Genomic DNA, 19,277 nt, shown 5'->3' with positions numbered 1-19,277 from the left:
ATAGAAGTGGGAATGCTAGAGTGAGAGGTTAATTCAGTTCCTCATATAGATAGGCTAATGTGGAGTGTTCCACTTCACTTTGTATGCAAAATTATATTTTTTAATAATTAATTTCAGGTAAATTACTACTTGTCATGATTAGGAAAAGCGTTAAGGTTGGTCCCAGGTTCAATCTGTGGCCTGTGCTGAACGAGCTGCTATCGACTGGGGACAGCAGTTGGGACATTACAATGGACCCAGCACTCCTGCTTCAGGAATTTCTTCTGGGCTTCTCTCGTTCCACTACTGTAACTTTGGTAGAGGTTCAGTGGAAACCTTTCTTGCGCAGCCATGGCTCGGTTAGTAGCACTCTCGCCTCTGAGTCAGAAGGTCATGGGTTCAAGACCCACTCCAGGGACTTGGACACATAATCCAGGCTGACACCTCAGTGCAGGACTGAGGGAGTGCTGCACTGTCAGAGGTGCCATCTTTTGGATGCGACGTTAAACCAAGAATCCGTTTGCCCTCTCAGGTAGACGTAAAAGATTCCATGGCACTATTTCAAAGAAGAGCAGGGGCGTTCTCCCCAGTGTCCTGGCTGATATTTATCCCTCAACCAACATCACTAAAACAAATTAACTGGACATCATCACATTGCTGTTTGTGGGACCTTGCTGCGTGAAAATTGGCTGCCGCGTTGCCTACATTACAACAGTGACACTTCAAAAGTACTTAATTGGCTAGAAAGCACTTTGGGATGTTCTGAATTCGTAAAAATAAGAAATAGGAGCAGGAGTAAGCCATTTGGCCCCTCGAGCCTGCTCCACCATCCAATAAGATCATGGCTGATCTGGTCTTGGCCTCAACTCCACTTTCCTGCCCGCTCCCCATAACCCTTGACTCCCATAAGAACATAAGAAAGCCATTATATAAATTCAAATCTTTCTTTTTATGCGTGCGGATGGAGTTTCTGCTGGATTTCTGCCAAAGTTACCACAGGAGAATCCCCGAGGAAATCCATCCCTTCGACATATGGAGGGGAAAAAAAGCATTTAAGGGTCCCACTCATGATTGTTTTGTGGTGATGCCTGCTTGAAAGCGCTTGTGGATGGGTTTGTCTGGGGTGCCCCATGTGGTTGAATAGCCTGCCATCACCCGACAAACTGGGCTTACATATGAGGGCTGATTTTCTGAGTCTGTGGCTGTCGACCGGGAGCCTCAACCACTGACTGGGAATATCAGGATATCTCCAGCATGCATCACTCAACCTTTCCACCCATTATAAGGAAGGGAGGGAAAATCACAGGCCACGTGCCGGGAATTTGCTGATGTGGAAGGCCTACTGGGTGAGGCTCCCTGCAGCAGATTGGACTCGTAAGATCTGGCCTACGGAGAATGGCGACTCGAGTGAGGTGCCGGAAGGAGACCGATGCCCGTGGAACCAGACGCCAGCTCCAGCCCTACAATCCTCCGAGATCGCTGCGCTCCTCCAATTCTGGCCTCTTGAGCATCCCTGATTTTAATCGTTCCATCATTGGCGGCCATGCCTTTAGCTGCCTAGGCCCTAATCTCTGGAATTCCCTCCCTAAACCTCTCCGCCTCTCTACCTCTCTTTCTCCTCCTTTAAGACGCTCCTTAAAACCTACCTCTTTAACCAAACTTTTGGTCAGCTGTCCTAATGTCGCCTTATCTAGCTCAGTGTCAAATTTTGTCTGATAACTCTCCTGTGAAGCGCCTTGGGACATTTTACTACAATAGAGGTGCTATATAAATGCAAGTTGTTGTTGTTGTCAGTCATGTCAGGGGAGGACTGGACAAAAAGATTGATTGAAATTGTTCTATCACACTGTCCAAACTCGCTCCTCCTTGTAGCACTAATCTGGCATTCCCTGCTGTTTGCTTGACATTGTCACATGGTGCGAGCTACAAAACAATAGCTGCATTTGATGTTGTGAGCCTGACCTTGTGACTGATATTGACTCTTGTGAATTATTTGTGGTGTGAGTCAAAGAGACCTTTCTTACATAATTGATAAAAACAACCAAATTGTAAACTAGTTCCATGACAAAAATGAAAGAAAAACGGTTGTGTCAGCTTGGCCAGAAAGAGAGGAAGGTGGGGGTGGGGGCGGTGGCAGGAAATTAACCCTCATTCGGGGGAAGACCTGCTCCGGTCACTGTGTTACGACATTGTAAAAGTATTTGTGTTAGACTTTCTGGATTGGCATTTATAGCAAAATTGTAAAGTGTTTTAGATGGCTGTTGGATGTGGGGTCCACCTGGGGGTGGGGATCCAGACCTGGATCTTGACCTGAAGACATAACCTTGTCTTATTATTTGTGGCTTCAGGCCTGATTGGTCCCCTTCACAGTGGGGCCAATAGGCCCTTTGAAATATACTAGTTTGGCTGCTGTTGCCATGGTCAACTCGAATGATGCCCTCTGCCACTCCTCCTGCCTATCACCCCCCGCCACCCCCCACCCCCCCCACACACTGACGGACACCTGAGATGCACACATAGTGATGCAGGTGCCCACCGGTAATGCTGGAATTAAGGAAACTCCTCATGATCTCGAATACTCAGCAATGGAGGTTCCCAGTGGGTCATCCCAACACTTACACTGGGATCACTGCAAGGGGCTTAGGGTTAGACTCAAACATAGAGGGTGGAGGCCATCCTGAAATTGGGCCTCGGGGTGTGCTGCCAATGCTGGTCGCGGCTCCACAGGCACCTCGCCCCACGAGACAAATTAATGTCGGACCACCAGCAGCGGTCCTCAGGTAAGTTCCCGGGGGTGTGGGGGGGCTCGTCGTCAGCACTGTGGAGTTGCGGGGAACGATCCTGCTCCTCCTGGCTCTATAGATTTTTTAAAAATTCAAGTCTTATCTGGAGTTGGCGGCCGCTGAAGAACCTTGAGTGGGGTAGGCCCGCGCCTGCCCCACTCATTGGGAACAAATTTTGCAGAGGGGTCCCTCAACAGGCAATAGGCCCCTCATTAATATATTTAAGGGGTCCAACAACTGTTTAGGCATCCGCTCTGGATGCCTAGAAAGTGGTCCCCATGACTGTAGCAATGGGACCAACGACTGTGCAGATTTGGCACAGGCCGTCCCACTGCTAAATTGACATTAGTTGCGCCTGTTTTACCTGAAAAACGGGCGCAACACATAGCAATTTCTACCCCTTAGTGTCAGCACCCAGAGAAAGCCTGAAGGGGTTCACAATCCATAGTGTTGGTTTATGTATGGGCATGCTGGGCATTAGGTTACAGTTGTGATTTAAGATATTGCTGATGCAAAGCACACTTTGTGAAGTGATAGATGGTGATGGATGTTATCTTGGGTATTTAGTATGAGTGCAGCTGGCAACAGGAAGCTGATACTGTAACAGGAAAGAATTACTGAGTTTCACAAACAAACTTTAGTGAGATTACTGTGCCAACCTTGACCTCTTCCTGATCTCAAAAGTACATTTCAGGAAACATTGGGGGAGAAATTTGGTTGTTAGCGCCAGCGATTAGCGCCTAAAGAGGCCGAGAATTGGGGCGTTACCCAATTTTCGGGCGGGCACAGTGAACCCAGCGCCTCTTGCCATATTGAGTGGGCTTTTAGCGCCAGCGCTAAATCTTAGCACCCGCTCGCGGGTGCAGGCTGATCATGACGTCATTTCAGTGTGCAATGCCTTTTTGGTGCCCCGGACCGGAAATTCAGTGGCGCCCCCCTCTGTTCCGACTGGCGCTAATAAGGACAGCTTCCTGGAACGTTCCCCAGTGGCTCTTGGGCTTAGGGGGGCGCTCTTTAAGGGGGACTGCACTGGTATAAAAGCGGCAGCCATTTTGGGAGCACAACTTATTTGAGATTTACACAGAGTTGCAAAGTTGAACTCTGAGCCATTTCACTAGTGACCCAGCGCTGCCAGAGGACCTTACATAAGAACATAAGAACATAAGAAATAGGAGCAGGAGTAGGCCAATCGGCCCCTCGAGCCTGCTCCGCCATTCAATAAGATCATGGCTGATCTGATCCTAACTGCCAATCCACTATCACAGAACCATCTCCTGAATCTAACAGAATTAGACACACGAAATAGGAGCAGGATCAGGCTACATGGCCCCTGGGCCCGCTCCGCTACCCACAGGGCCATGACCGATCCGAACCTAGACTCATGTCCAAATTCCTGCCCGCTCCCCGTAACCCTTAATTCCCTTTACTTCTAGGAAACTGTCTATTTCTGTTTTAAATTTATGTAATGATGTAGCTTCTACAGCTTTTTGGGGCAGCATATTCCATGGACCTACCACCCTCTGAGTGAAGTAGTTCCTCCTCATCTCAGTTTTGAAAGAGCAGCCCCTTATTCTAAGACTATGCCCCCTAGTTCTAGTTTCACCCATCATCGGGAACATCTTCCCTGCATCCACCCAATCCAACCCCTTCACAATCTTATATGTTTCAATAAGATCGCCTCTCATTCTTCTGAACTCCAATGAGTAGAGTCCCAATCTACTCAACCTCTCCTCATATGTCCATCCCCTCATCCCCGGGATTAACCGAGTGAACCTTCTTTGTACTGACTCGAGAGCAAGTATGTCCTTTCTTAAGTATGGACACCAAAACTGTACGCAGTATTCCAGGTGCGGTCTCACCAATACCTTGTACAACTGAAGCAATACCTCCCTATTTTTATATTCTATCCCCCTAGCAATGAAAGCCAACATTCCATTGGCCTTCTTAATCACTTGCTGCACCTGCATACTAACCTTTTGAGTTTCGTGCACCAGGACCTTCAGCCTTCATACCATCACCCTGCTGCTGGTGAGCCTTTACACCCTGTATAATTTCTTGTTACCTATTATTATGGGGGCTGCTTTGGAGGGGAACGTCCTGCTGCTCGACCATCTGGAAAGGGCACAGGGACGGAGGGAGAGAGGGCCAGGAATGGCCAGATGGAGGAGGGCCAACAGACGTCGCCACACCAGACCTTACGCTGCCAGGGTATTCAGGCAGCAGTTCTCTTACCTCAACATATCGGAGGAGCAGTGTGTTAGGAGGCTGCGATTCTGAAAGGAGGTGGTGACTGAGCTGTGCCACCTGCTTCAGGAAGATCTGCAGCCACAGATAAGGTGCAGGACCTCTCTGTCGGTGGCTGTGAAGATAACAGTGGCATTGAATTTCTATGCGACCGGCTCCTTCCAGTCTGCAACTGGGGACATTGCCAACATATCCCAGTTTGCGGTGCATAGCTGCATCCAGCAGGTTACAGATGCCCTGTTTAAAAGGCGGCGTCAGTACATATCCTTCAATGTGACACCGGAGAAGCAGCGGGAGCACGCAGAGGGCTTCGCAGCAATAGCGGACTTCCCCATGGTGCAGGGCGCCATTGACTGCACACACGTGGCTTTGCGGGCGCCTGTACAGAATCCTGAGGAGTTCCGCAACCACAAGGGGTTCCACTCCTTGAATGTGCAGCTGGTCTGTGACCACCGGCAGCTGATCCTGGGGGTCAATGCACAGTTCCCAGGCAGCAGCCACGACGCTTTCATCCTGCGCCAGACTTCAGTCGCTGACCTTTTCGAGGCCCCGGCTCACCCAGAAGGCTGGCTTCTCGGCGACAAGGGCTATCCACTGTGCCCATGGCTGATGACCCCGCTCCAGACGCCCAGCACCCCTGCAGAAGAGCACTACAACGTCAGCCATCAGGCGACGAGGAACATTGTGGAGCACACAATTGGTGTGCTGAAGCAGCGGTTCCGCTGTTTGGACCATTCGGGAGGAGCCTTGCAGTACTCACCAGAGAGAGTCTCCCACTTCGTCGTTGTCTGCTGCATGCTCCATAACCTCGCCACCCTGCGCACCCAGCCAATGCCAGCAGACATTGAAGGACCAGCAGAGGAGGAGGAGGAGCAGGAGGAGGAGCAGGAGCAGGAGGAGCAGGAGGAGGAGAAGGAGGAGGAGGAGGAGGAGGAGGACCAAGACGGGAGGGTCCGAGAAACTGGAAGGGCTGTCTGTCTGAGGCTGATAAGGAATCGGTTCTAGGCCCCTCTCACGGACTGCTTGGTGCCATTCGAAGGCCAGGAATGGAACCATTCAGATAACCAAAAGCCTATGAAGGCCACAATGATTGTAAATAGCAGACATGGCCAATGACATTAAAAAGTTTTGTTTATTTTGAAAACTGTGCTTCCTTCCAACATGACAAAGCAATGGCAACAGAAAGCTTAACTAACAAACTAATACATAAGTGCTTCGCACACCCGGGAGACTATCCAAAACATGTCTAACATTCAGAACAAGTGACTCGCACACCCGGGAGACTATCCAAAACATGACTAACATTCAGAACAACATCCACGGCCTTGATTTCTAGAAATAGGACGTTTCAGCAGCACCTTCTACTCTTTCCCCTTTGATGGTGATCTACTTCTCTTGCGAGAACGGCCCCTTCCCTCCCTGCAGCTCCTCCGTAATGGGACCCCAGTGGCTGCATGAAGGCTGGGAGACGCCTGCTGACTGTCCGAAAGCGCAGATGCCCCTGAGGGACGGCCTGGACGGACTCTGGGCTTGGAGGGGCCGGATGCTGACTGCTCTAAATGGGCATGGGTGGAAGCAGTCTGTCCTGCAGGTGATGGCAGCTGCTGTGGAGACGTGCCATGGTTGGCATCAGGAATGCTGACATCCTGAGAGCGGACACCTGCTCCGTGGTCGGCCGACACACTGGCACTCTGACGGGGCAGCACAGCAGCATGCGGACCAATCGGCTGGTCCACAGATTGCTGGCCTGCTGTGGTGCTGTAAGGGCCCCGGGTAATCCTGCCTGATCCATCGAGGGTGGCAGCAGTCAGTGCTTGTGTGGCCTCAATCTGCCTCTGCATGAGGCCAGGGAGGGACTGCGTGGCAGCACTCAGCACTTGCGTGGCAGGTGCCAGTTCTTCGGTGAAGCCCTGGACAGTCCTTTCCAGTGATGTCGCGACGCCCTGGACAGTCCTTTCCAGCGATGTGCCGACGCCCTGGGCAGTCTTTTCCAGGGCTGCCCCGAAGCCCTGGGCACTCCTTTCCAGGGCTGCCCCGAAGTCTTGCACAATCCTTTCCAGGGCTGCCCCGAAGACTTGCACACTCCTTGCCAGTGTCTCGATGGATTCAGGCATCCTTGCAACTGCAGCCATCAGCTCAGTGTGCCTGAGTCGAGCCTGGGCGTTCATTTCTGCGATGGAACGCACCTCTTCTGCGCTCTGTGCAGCAGTCATCGTGGCCTGACGCGCCCTCCGGGGAGACGGCTCCCGAACTTCCCTACCCCCCTTGCGCTGCTGGAGGCCGCTGGTTCCTGCAACTGGTTCCTCCTCAGAGCCACCCCCCCTGCTCCCTTCCAGGGAAGCACTATCCCCAGTCTGCAGATGGGCTGGCTCGCCTGAGGGTGGGACAGATGGTCCGGCTTCCTCCTGGTTGTCGCCTCCGGAGCCAGTGTCCCTGGCAGCTTGATGGCCCGGCTCCCGAGCTGGTGATGCAGCATCTGAAAACAGGGAGGTTGAAGAGTGGCTTTAGCGAAAGGACAGGGTGGCAGCAAGGGATGCAAGAGTGCTGCAATGCTCTGACATGGGTCCAGACTGAAAAAGCATGCTGGTGGGGGGAACAAGTGGAAGGAGAGAGTTCAAAAAGGTGATGACCTTACCATCGCTGTGCACAATGGGGTCGGCAGCTCCAGTGGTGACAGGACCACTCATCCGGCCTCCAACAATCTGGTGGACTCTTTCCTCCAGGTCCGTGAGTTCCTGCAGCTGAGGAGGGCCCCCTCCAGTACGATTCTGTTTCCTCTGGTTCCTGGCCAGCTTGCCCTGCAGGAGAAAGGACGGGAAGTTCTGAAACATGCTGCCCTGAGTTGTCATCTCATGCCGCCCCATGGTGGATCAGCCTTTACATTATGTCCTGAGTTGTCATCTCATGCCCCCCCATGGTGGATCAGCCCTTACATTATGTCCTGAGTTGAATGTGCGTGTGCGTTCCCAGAAAGGGCCATGGGTGCTGGCTGACAGATGGCCATTGGGGCATCGCGCACCCTCTGGCCATAAAGTCAGGTGCAGATGGAGGGATGAAGAAGATTGCCAACAAGCCACTCACCCTAACGACCTGAGTGAGATCGTTGAACTTCTTCCTGCATTGCACTGGAGTCCTGGGGGCAGCATATTCCATGGACCTACCACCCTCTGAGTGAAGTAGTTCCTCCTCATCTCAGTTTTGAAAGAGCAGCCCCTTATTCTAAGACTATGCCCCCTAGTTCTAGTTTCACCCATCATCGGGAACATCCTCCCCGCATCCACCCGATCCAACCCCTTCACAATCTTATATGTTTCAATAAGATCGCCTCTCATTCTTCTGAACTCCAATGAGTAGAGTCCCAATCTACTCAACCTCTCCTCATATGTCCATCCCCTCATCCCCGGGATTAACCGAGTGAACCTTCTTTGTACTGACTCGAGAGCAAGTATGTCTTTTCTTAAGTATGGACATCAAAACTGTATGCAGTATTCCAGGTGCGGTCTCACCAATACCTTGTACAACTGAAGCAATACCTCCCTATTTTTATATTCTAGCAATGAAAGCCAACATTCCATTGGCCTTCTTAATCACTTGCTGCACCTGCATACTAACCTTTTGAGTTTCGTGCACCAGGACCCCCAGATCCCTTTGTACTTCAGTACTTTCCAGTTTCTTGCCATTAAGATAATAACTTGCTCTACGATTTTTCCTGCCAAAGTGCATAACCTCACACTTTCCAGTATTGTATTCCATCTGCCAAATCTCTGCCCACTTACTTAGCCTGTCTATGTCCCCTTGCAGGTTTTTTATGTCCTCCTCACTCACTACTTTCCCTCCCATCTTAGTATCATCTGCAAACTTTGATATGTTACACTCGGTCCCCTCCTCCAAATCATTAATATAGATTGTAAAGAGTTGGGGACCCAGCACTGACCCCTGCGGAACACCACTAGTTACTGATTGCCAGTCTGAGAATGAACCATTTATCCCAACTCTCTGCCTTCTGTTAGATAGCCAATCCTCTATCCATGCCAGAATATTACCCCCAATCCCGTGATTTTTTATTTTAAGCAATAATCTTTTGTGTGGCACCTTGTCAAATGCCTTTTGGAAGTCTAAATACACTACGTCCACTGGTTCCCCTTTATCCACCCTGTATGTTACTTCCTCAAAGAACTCCAGCAAATTTGTCAAACATGACTTCCCCTTCATAAAACCATGCTGACTTTGTCCTATTAAATTATGATTATCCAAATGTCCTGTTACTGTCTCCTTAATAATGGACTCCAAAATTTTACCTACCACAGATGTTAGGCTAACCGGTCTATAGTTTCCAGCCTTCTGTCTACTGCCCTTTTTAAATAAGGGTGTTACATTAGCAGTTTTCCAGTCTGCCGGGACCTTTGCTGAGTCCAGTGAGTTTTGGAAAATTATTACCAATGCATCCACAATCCCTACCGCCACTTCCCTCAAGACCCTAGGATGTAAGCCATCAGGTCCAGGAGAGTTATCTACCTTGAGTCCCATTATTTTACTGAGTACCACTTCCTTAGTGATTTTGATCGTGTTTAGCTCCTCCCTCCTATAGCCCCCTGTTTGTCCAGTGTTGGGATATTCTTAGTGTCCTCTACTGTAAAGACTGATACAAAATATTCATTCAGTGTTTTTGCCATCTCCATATTTCCCACCATTAATTTCCCGGTCTCATCCTCTAAGGGACCAACATTTACTTTAGCCACCCTTTTTCTTTTTATATAACTATAAAAACTCTTACTATCTGTTTTTATATTTTTTGCTAATTTACTTTCATAATCTATCTTCCCTTTCTTAATCAATCTTTTTGTTATTTTTTGCTGTCTTTTAAAGTTTTCCCAATCCTCTATCCTCCCACTAGATTTGGCTACCTTATATGCCCTTGTTTTTAGTCGAATACTATCCTTAATTTCTTTACTTAGCCACGGATGACTGTCTTTTCTTTTACACCCTTTTCTTAGTGGAATATTTTTTGGAAGTTGTAAAATGACTCCTTAAATGTACACCACTGATCATGTATCATCTTACCCTTTAATCTATTTTCCCAATCCACTCTACTCAATTCCACTCTCATACCTTCATAGTCTCCTTTATTCAAGCTCAGCACGCTTGTTTGAGATCCAACCTTCTCACTCTCTAATTGAATATGGAATTCAACCATGTTATGGTCACTCATTCCAAGGGGATCCTTTACTAGGACATTTTTAATTAATCCTGTCTCGTTACACAGGACCAGATCTAAGGTTGCTTGCCCCCTGGTCGGTTCAGTTACATACTGCTCAAGAAACCCATCCCTAATACACTCAATGAACTCATCCTCAAGGCAGCCCTGCCCAATTTGATTTGTCCAATTAATATGATAGTTAAAATCCCCCATAATTATAGATGTTCCCTTATTACAAGCCTCAACTATTTCCTGATTGATACTCCGTCCAACAGAGTTGCAACTGTTCGGAGGCCTATAGACTATGCCCACTAGTGTTTTTTTCCCCTTATTATTCCTTACCTCCACCCAAACTGTTTCATCATCCTGATCTTTTGACCCAATATCATTTCTCTGTATTACAGTGATTCCTTCCTTTATTAACAAATGTGCATTGTTGCTGAATCTGGCACATGTGGAGATCCCCATTGTTACTGAATTGATTCACAGTATAAATGGGGCACAGATGGCAAAAGGGAACGAGGATATATTTCAAAGTCACTGTGGGCGGTCCTATATAAAAGGGGGATAAAACAAAGTTCCATGTCAGCCAGTTTTAAACTGAAAGTTAGAAGGTGTGTAAGGAAGGTGAGCTCCTATAATGTTTCATTCACACAGTACTTTGCAAGAACATTATACGATGAGTTATCAAAACATTTGTGCATGTCGCCAATGTTTAATGTCATCAGTGATTGGCAGCCAAGCAACCCCATATTAAATCGGTCCAATTCCAGACATCACGGTCGGGCTTGAGTTGGGTGAGGGGCAAATAAATACTGGCCACGAGAAATTTCTGCCTCACTGGGGGTCACGCTTTAAGTTCTTCTATTTTGCTTCATCAAAAGAACAGAGTTCCTTTTAGTGTACTCAGTGTGAGCTTTATTGAGTATTAAATGTGGAATCAAGTACAGTGACACCAAGAGTGAAACAAAGCTTCAATTGTAAGAGGTAACAGGCTGCATTGTGCTACATTCTTGCTTGAAAGCACTAGATTTGCACACACCAGTAAACAGGGCCATAGTCTCAGGCATTATTCTTAGCATCACATTCTAAAATCGACACTGTAGGAAACACTACTAGTAAGTTTCCTCCAGAAGTGTGGGAGGAGAGGGGGAAATTACAGCTGTTGTAGCTACAACAGCAACAACAGCAGCTTGAATTTATGTAGCGCCTTTACTGTAGAAAATACATTGCAAAGCCCTTCACAGGGATGTAATCAAAAAGTGGACAAAAAGAGACTTGGTCAAAGAGATAGTATTTCTAGGAGGGTCTTGAGGGAGGAGAGGGAGGTGGGGAGGCTTGAGGGGTTTAGGAAAGGAGCTTCAGAGTGTGGGGCCTAGGTTGGCTAAAGCCACGGGTGCCAGTGGTAGGACAGAGAGAGAGAAGTTTCACAAGAGGCCAGAGTCAGAGCAATGGAGAATTTGGATGGGTTACTGTAGGGCTGGAGGAGGTTACAGAGATAGGGAGGGGCAAAGGCATGAAGGGATTTAAACATAAAGATGAGAATTTGAAATTTGAGGTGTCAGGGGATATAGGTCAGCGATGGCAGGGTTGATGGGTGAGCACAGCAGAATTTCTATGAGCTGAAGTTTATGGGGCTGGGGAGGGGGAGGGGGGGTTGCCGGGTGGCGGTGGTGGAACATGGGACACCGACCAGGAGAGCATTGGAATAGTCAAGTCTGGAGATGACAAAGGCATGGATGAAGGTTTCAGCAACTAGAGTTGCCTAGCCCAGCCTTATCAAAAGGCAACTTTAAAGGTTCACAGTGATGTGTAAAATCAGTGAGACTCCTGTCAAATTAGGGCTTCCTAACCTCAAATTAACTCCTTTTATATTCATTTTATGGCATTTGTGGATTTTACTACCTCTTTGACCAAATCCATTTTTATTGGTAGCTCCCATGTCACACATTTCTTTTCCATCTTGTCAACGTATTATCTCATGGCCTCTCTTCATTTATTTCAAACTTTAAACATTAATTTGAAAGTGTGCCAAGTGCTTGTACTTCTAATAAGCTGGGCTAGCACCAAGTTGAAGCTTATCACTTGCCGCATGATTTCATAGTACAATATCTCACCAATCTCGCACTCAAACTCTTCAACTTTCTCGTTCACATGTGCATTCTCATTTTTCGCGCTCTCACTTAGTCCATCATGCTCCATCTCACTTGTTCTCTTGCTCGTCCTTTTTCTTATCCAGTGTAGCTCATGCAATTCTCTCATTCCCTTATTCTCACTCACTCACTCGCTCCTCACTCATGCATTCGCTGTCTCAGCAGTTCAGACTTCATTGAACAAGGGCCATCCCGCTGTTCTTCAAAAGCTCCAGAAAAATTGTCTGTTCGAAAGTACTGTGGCTTTAAGATTTGCTCAGTTCTGTTTCTTTTTTATTTAAACAGAAATCTCCTCCAGGTTACCGAACGTCATGTCAGTAGGATTGCCCTCCTCCCCAGGTGGGCCCAATGGTATCATTAGAAGCCAATCCTTTGCTGGCTTCAGCACGCAGCAGGAAAGACGGTCTAGGTAGGTACATGACCATGGTCTAATTGCTGCTCTATAATAAGAGGAATCTGTCTTCACATTTAAACACATACACAAAGGTCTGTATCTTCACACTTAAACACATACACATGGCAGCCAGTTTGTGCACAGCAAGGTCCCACAAACAGCAAGAGATGAATGGCCAGTTAATCTACTTTTAGTGGTGGTGAGTGAAGAATGTTGGCCAGGACATTGGGAAAACTCCCTGTTCTTCTTCGAATAGTGCCATGGGATCTTTCGCATTCATTTGACCAAGGAAATGGGGCCCCCATTCAAGAAAGGGCACCCCCAAACAATGCCGCACTCCCTCAGTACTGCACTGAAGTGTCAGGCTACATTGTGTCCTGGACTTCAATCCGCAATCTTCTGATTCAGTGCCAAGAGTGCTCCCAGCTGAGCCAAATTGTCAGCTGGGTAAGATTTTTTAAAAAGTTGCATTGCTCTCCCTGGAAAAGCAACTGCCATGTGCGAGGCAACACGCATCTTCTGCTCCAGTTGTTAGTCAATGGGACAACAGAGGCACATTTTATGAGTTAGCATTCCCAGCGCAGAGCCTCATGTGATGAGACCACATACTGGGAGTACAGGCGTGGAGGTCACCATACCCAGTAGCATGACCCTCACAATTGTCCATGCATTAAAATTAATAACTGAAAAGTTGTATGGGCTGCAGGTTGAGTGTGCTGACTTCCATGGCTGAATTCCCAATATATTTTCCTATTGGGTGAAGCGCTGCACTGAGTGCAATAAATCATAAAATTATTCCTAGTTATGCTACAATATGAATTCCTATGTTGTGTGTTTTTTTAAAATAAAAAGCTTTATTCAACATAGGGAATATCATGTGGGACTACACTGACCAATCAGGTACCCAGGTTGCACAGTCTATCATTTTGATTTCACTGAAGGTGCTATTTGTAACTTCTCCCTTTCAGTCCATTTCATCAATGTGATATCCCTACAGGTGTCACTCCTTCATTGGAAATAACGGAGCGCTCAAAAAACCACAAGGAAAACTAAAGAAAATGAATGCTTCGTCCCATAAGAACAACTGCACATCCAAGGACGTTCAGCCAAAGCGAATGGAGGAAGTATACGAGTCTCTGAAGAAAGGATTAATGTAAGAACTTGTGAATGTTCAAAATCCCCAAACTGATGATTTAAAGATTGACCATTGCCAATTATAGATACTGTTTGTTGTCAGGTCCATCACACTTCAGGTGTCACGCAGTAACATTTCTGAGTCTCACACACAAAACAATTACAGATATTTCCTGCTTGATTTCCTGTCTTTGGAGGAGAGCCAGTTATTAAGAAATACCTGTCCATCCACAGAGGAGCAATTAACCTCAAAGTGACTGAGGGTATACCAAGCAGCAATTAGCCTGTAAATTGACCTTAAGATGTACCTATTCATAGCCATTAGACCTTGGGGCCAGGTTACACACAGTCCACCTGAGCAGCAGAATAATATATTGCACGTTACATGATTTAAAGCAGGCGCTAGGAAGAGGGCTGAAATGTGATGCCATTGCATGTAAGTCATGTCCTGTTGCAAACCTTTCTCTTTTTCTTGTTAAACAGTGAGTACCTGGAGGTGCATCAAGCAGAGCTGGACAAGCTGACTACCCAGCTGAAAGATATGAAGTGCAATTCCAGACTGGTAAGTGGGGGTCCAGTTAACTGGAACCAAAATAAAAACAGAAAGTGGTGGGAGACTCAGCAGGCCAGTCAGCATCTGTAGAGAGAAAAGAATGGTTAGCACCTTTTGGCTGTGCACCCTTCATCAGAACCAAATGCCATAACCTGTAACTCCCCTTTACCAATGCTAATGGGCCTGCTCTGTATTTCCAGCATTTTCTGGTTTTATTTCAGATTTCCAGTTTTTTCTCTTTATTTTACCACTTAATATGAAATCTGGTGCTGCAAATGTTAAGTTAACCTTCAACTTCCTCCCCTGAAAATGTCGATTCTTACAGAAGCTTGTAATTCTGCATGTTGGAATCTAAACAATGAATGCTTAGCAGGTTATGCATCCATGGCATCACAGCCAAATCCTATCTTGTCCTCATGTAACATTCACGTGCACACTTTTTAATATTGGTCCCTGGACAGCAATTGGAAGCATAACCCCGGCTGATTCCGCCCCCCCCCCCGACAAAAGCATGTTGAATCCATTTGTAGTGGCCCACCACCATCCCACCGGAGATCAGCACAGGCCAGGGATTGAACCTGGGACACGGGGCATTTAACCACTGAATTCTCAAGCGAGCTGAACAGCTTCTCTTTTTATTAAAATATCATACAAACCTTATACATTGTGACATTATCAAAAATTTATTTGGACACCACAAGGGAGCTATATGATGAAAGATTCAAGGTCCTGTGAAAATTTATATCTACTCTACACACTGTGTAGAGATCGCTGACCTCGTCGTTGGAAATTCATATTTATTATCTGTTAATAGAGAAAATTACTGAAAAAAAGTGGGTAATGTTAAATACTTTTAAACCAATCATAGTAGAAGAAAAATGCAGCGCCTTTTATTTCTCTCATGAGTAACTCATGGGTATCGTACTTGAGCTTACTGTATTAAATAAAAGATGAATCATTCTGCTAGCACCATATCTTCCATTATTTTAATTTGAGTTGTCTGTAGCCAACATTAATCCCCCATTTTTCAATAAAAGGCAGCTGGATTGGTACTGAAATATTAGGGGAAATTCTGCGATCCCAGTGAGGAGAGTAATCACAGTGAGCTGGAGAAATGGAGCTACAATGTTCTAGCTTTATCTCCGACCCACATTCCTTTGAGCTGGGACCTCGGGACCACAGAATTTATCCTATTAATAATTTGGGAAATATCAGCAACTGGCTAATTTTGTATTTGCTGAGCTGTGAAATTAATTTTCCATACTGTGTTTTTCCTTAGTCATTGAATAAGCTGCAGTAACTGTTGTGTAAAACCACACACTGTAACAGATAGGGAGAGGGAAATTCTAATGAAGGTCACTGGGCCCCATTCCAGCAGTTGTAAATGTAACTGATGTAACGCAGGCTGTTTACTGCTTGCAATGCTTTTACTTGGTGCTAATTGGCAATGGTGTCCTCTGTGTAAAACTGTTTTCCAGATTATGCTCACACCAACAGCACTGGCTTACCACTAGTGTGCATGGTATAGGATAGGGCAATCGAGGAGACCTGGGCAAAGCACTGACCAAACTCCATCTTTACATTTTTTTCAAAACTGTAGGGAGAAATCCAAGTAAAGGTTTTTAAAAAACCTCTCCTTGTTGCCTGAAAGCAGTGACTTCTTACTGGGGGACAGTTCACAAGCTCTAGCAGGCCTCCAGTGCTGTGCCAAAATGACCATTACTCAGATATGAATCAACAAAGAGTGTCAACTGGCAATTCAATCAAGGAGGGCATCACAACCAAGCCTGGCACTTTGGAGCCGGGGCCATTGGATAGTGATCAGGAGTGGAAACCTTACCTAATCTGTTCTCCAAGGCCATCTGTAGCCCTACTGTAACCCCAGCTAAGATCAGCTAACTCAGCACAGACCAGAGATTGAAACTTAGTACGACCCAATGCATTTCATTTACCCACAGTGCCACCGAGGTATCCTTTGTCATTTTTGAAAGGAGTGCTGTCTTCTTGAAAAAAGTATTTTAGGAAACCTTTCCTTTGGTGTGTTTATAGACACACAATAAATATAAACCATGTCAAACCATGTTATCACAGCACTTGTATGTGATGCCATTCTGATAAGATCTCCACTTGGCTGCTCATCTCGAGGAGGCCAGATCTTCAGATATTTTTTTTTTCTACACTGACAGTTGCTGGATTTTCCTCCTTCTGTCTATTCGCAGCATTCCTTACCATTGCTGTTAAAATAGTCGAATGCCACTGTAATGGTGCATTTAAATGTACAAAACTTGCAGCAGTAAACCTATTGCAGCAGTAAACTAAATCTAGCCTGGTGTGAACCCTCACTCGCTTACCTACAGGAGAGCTCTGGCTCTAAACATTGGAAGGGACATAAACACTATGCAAAATGGAAAATGAATACAACATGTCATCATATAATACTTTATTTGTTTTATTCACAGGGAGTCTTGTATGATCTGGATAAGGTGAGTAATTATTATACCCATTCAGTGTGCAACTTTATTTATGTAGCTTAGCACAGTACTATAATAAATTCTGTTGTATGATGCCCCTGCCAGGAATTTTCTGGGGTGGGGAGGATGTTGTCTTGATCGGCCCCCATATCTTTAAGATTGGTGGAAATCCTTGAAATGCTTGAATGGAGCTTCTGTCAGAGTTACAGCAGCCGAACGCGAGAACCTTCACGCGACTTCCTGCTGGCCATTGTTATGTGGAACTAATTCCAGTCTGGCTCAGCGGGAACCGAGTCATATTGCAGAGCCAGGCCGCATTAGATAGCAGTGCTGCAATAGGACTCGGTTCCCGCTGTATTGAATTTTCCCTGCTTACACTCGGCATCATTGAAACAACTGCACGCACAATTGTAATGACGCAACTGGCCGAAGAAACCTGCAAGGGGTGAGCCCACGTTCCCAGTAGGAAGCTGTGCTTGCAGGGATTGCGGCCGGAGAATCGGGCAACAATCCTTGTCGGGAATTTCCTCACTGGTTCTCTCAATCAGCCGCCCTAACTTTGGTGGAAGATAGGCCATTTTTGCGTCTATCCGGGGTTTCTGCCGAAGTTGCAGCAGCCAATCAGTAGAACCCCCTGAGGAAATTCCCAGTGTCCGTTTCCAACCCCCGCTCTCTATGAGCGCGACATTCCTGCTGGGAGTGCATATCGCCCCTATAATGATGTAATTAACTCAGGAGACCGGTAATGAGGGATATTGTAGTACTGTAACTAAAGGTGTCTGTAACAATGTAATAATGTTAGGAACTTTGCAGTGATCCAACTAGCCAAATGTTTGGTACTTATAACCCACAATATGCACTTGGGTTCGGTGATTTGAGTCCTATGTATACACTTGCTACAGGGTTTTGCGAAAGAAGTAAACAAATGTAATGAGCCACTTTAGCCAAACTTGACCAATGAAGACATGGGAGTAATATTCTGATGGCCATTACTCCTTTTCTCTCTAGGTTTCTGCTCTTGTTTTGGTTTCAAGGCTGCTTCGATTATTAACCTGCTGGTCAGTCCATTGCGATTAGCTATGGATCTTAATGATACATTTGCTTCTCATTGCAGCAAATCAAAGCAATAGAGCGATATGTGAGACGGCTGGAGTTCCACATCAGTAAGGTAGGTATAATAATGGTACAGTTCAACTTAAATTGACCTTAGATCATAAACACAGTACACAGCTAATAGACAAGACTCAATGTACATTCAAAACCAATGAGCTTACAGGAAGACGTTTTGGGAGAAAAGTGTCATTACCACTTGGTTTTCAATAACACTATTTGGCCCATTCTTTGGGTGTCAGCTGTGGCTCAGTGGTAGCACTCTTGCCTCAGAAGGTTGTGGGTTCAAGTCCCACTCCAGATACTTGAGCACAAAATCTAAGCTGTCACTCCAGTGCAGTACTGAGGGAGTGCTGCACTGTCAGAGGTGCCATCATTCGGATGAAACACTAAACTGAGGTCCGGTCTACCCTCTCAGGTGGATGTAAAAGATCCCATGGCACTATTAGAAGAAGAGCGGGGGAGTGCTCCCCGATGTCCTGGTCAACTAAAGTAAATTCATTAATTAAGTACTAATGACAGGCCTTGTAAATTTCACTTGCTGACTATCCAATTGGACATTACTTTCCACTTTCGTCAGCTTGATACACTGTTAAATCCAATTGAAGTAGTTCTGTAATAGAAACAAGTTCTTTTCCTGTGAGATGTGCCACAATTATGCTGCGGGCCACGTTCAGCCGCAGCAACGGACAACGCTTCACACATCAGATCGCGACATCGCCAGTCTGGTTGGGACCTTCCCTAATGTTGGGGAAAGATCTGTGCAGGCCCACATTGCTGGACACACAGACAGCTTGAAGGGTCAGCCTGGCAGTAGCCCAGAGGCAAGATGGCAATGTGACCCACGTGAGGCTAGCAAAAACTGTACGTTTGGCTCTGGCGCTTGAAAGTGGTTAGATGTACCAAGGGGAAAGAGTTTCAGTGCCTCCGACAGCAGTGGTGTTACTTTATATACTTTACAGGGTAGCCCCCAGGGGCATTCTTACCACCAGAGCCAATCCTGTACGTTAAACAGGATATGAAAAACAAAGTAATTCACAAGTAGAATCAATCAGTTGCTCCCTCCACGTTGTTCCTGTACCTGCTCTCTTGTGACCTGTTGCAGCTCGTCTTCACTCACCAGCTCCTTGTTTAACCCCGAGTACGATCTGTATCCTTTTTGACACTAATTTACTCTGGTTATAACTTAATTAACATTTTTTGCTAATTATTTTTTTTTTAAATGCATTCCTAGCACTCATTAATATTCTCAAGTTGGG

At 46.4% G+C, this 19,277-nt stretch overlaps 1 protein-coding gene across 9 annotated transcripts in view; it reads left to right on the top strand.

Moving 5' to 3' along the window:
• The window catches only part of ripor2 (RHO family interacting cell polarization regulator 2), a 212,418-nt gene that overhangs the window by 122,491 nt on the left and 70,650 nt on the right, over positions 1-19,277 (top strand). For 6 of the 9 annotated variants that reach the window (XR_015078498.1, XM_085988860.1, XM_085988861.1 and 3 more), the window contains 5 exons: positions 12,642-12,765; positions 13,748-13,903; positions 14,368-14,446; positions 16,897-16,920; positions 18,023-18,076. Coding sequence is in view for 8 of the 9 variants with exons in the window: in XM_085988858.1 (XP_085844984.1) it covers positions 12,642-12,765; positions 13,748-13,903; positions 14,368-14,446; positions 16,897-16,920; positions 18,023-18,076 (437 nt within the window). In the remaining variant the exon portion in view is untranslated. The remainder of the gene's footprint in view (positions 1-12,641; positions 12,766-13,747; positions 13,904-14,367; positions 14,447-16,896; positions 16,921-18,022; positions 18,077-19,277) is intronic. The other 3 variants (XM_085988863.1, XM_085988865.1, XM_085988866.1) reach the window with 1 other exon arrangement.

Source organism: Somniosus microcephalus, chromosome 5, assembly GCF_052327205.1.
Source record: "Somniosus microcephalus isolate GS21.2 chromosome 5, FLI_Smic_1.0, whole genome shotgun sequence".
NCBI classification, from domain to species: domain Eukaryota; kingdom Metazoa; phylum Chordata; class Chondrichthyes; order Squaliformes; family Somniosidae; genus Somniosus; species Somniosus microcephalus.
The sequence above is the reverse complement of the archived record's forward strand: the minus strand, read 5'-3'. Positions and strand labels throughout refer to the sequence as shown.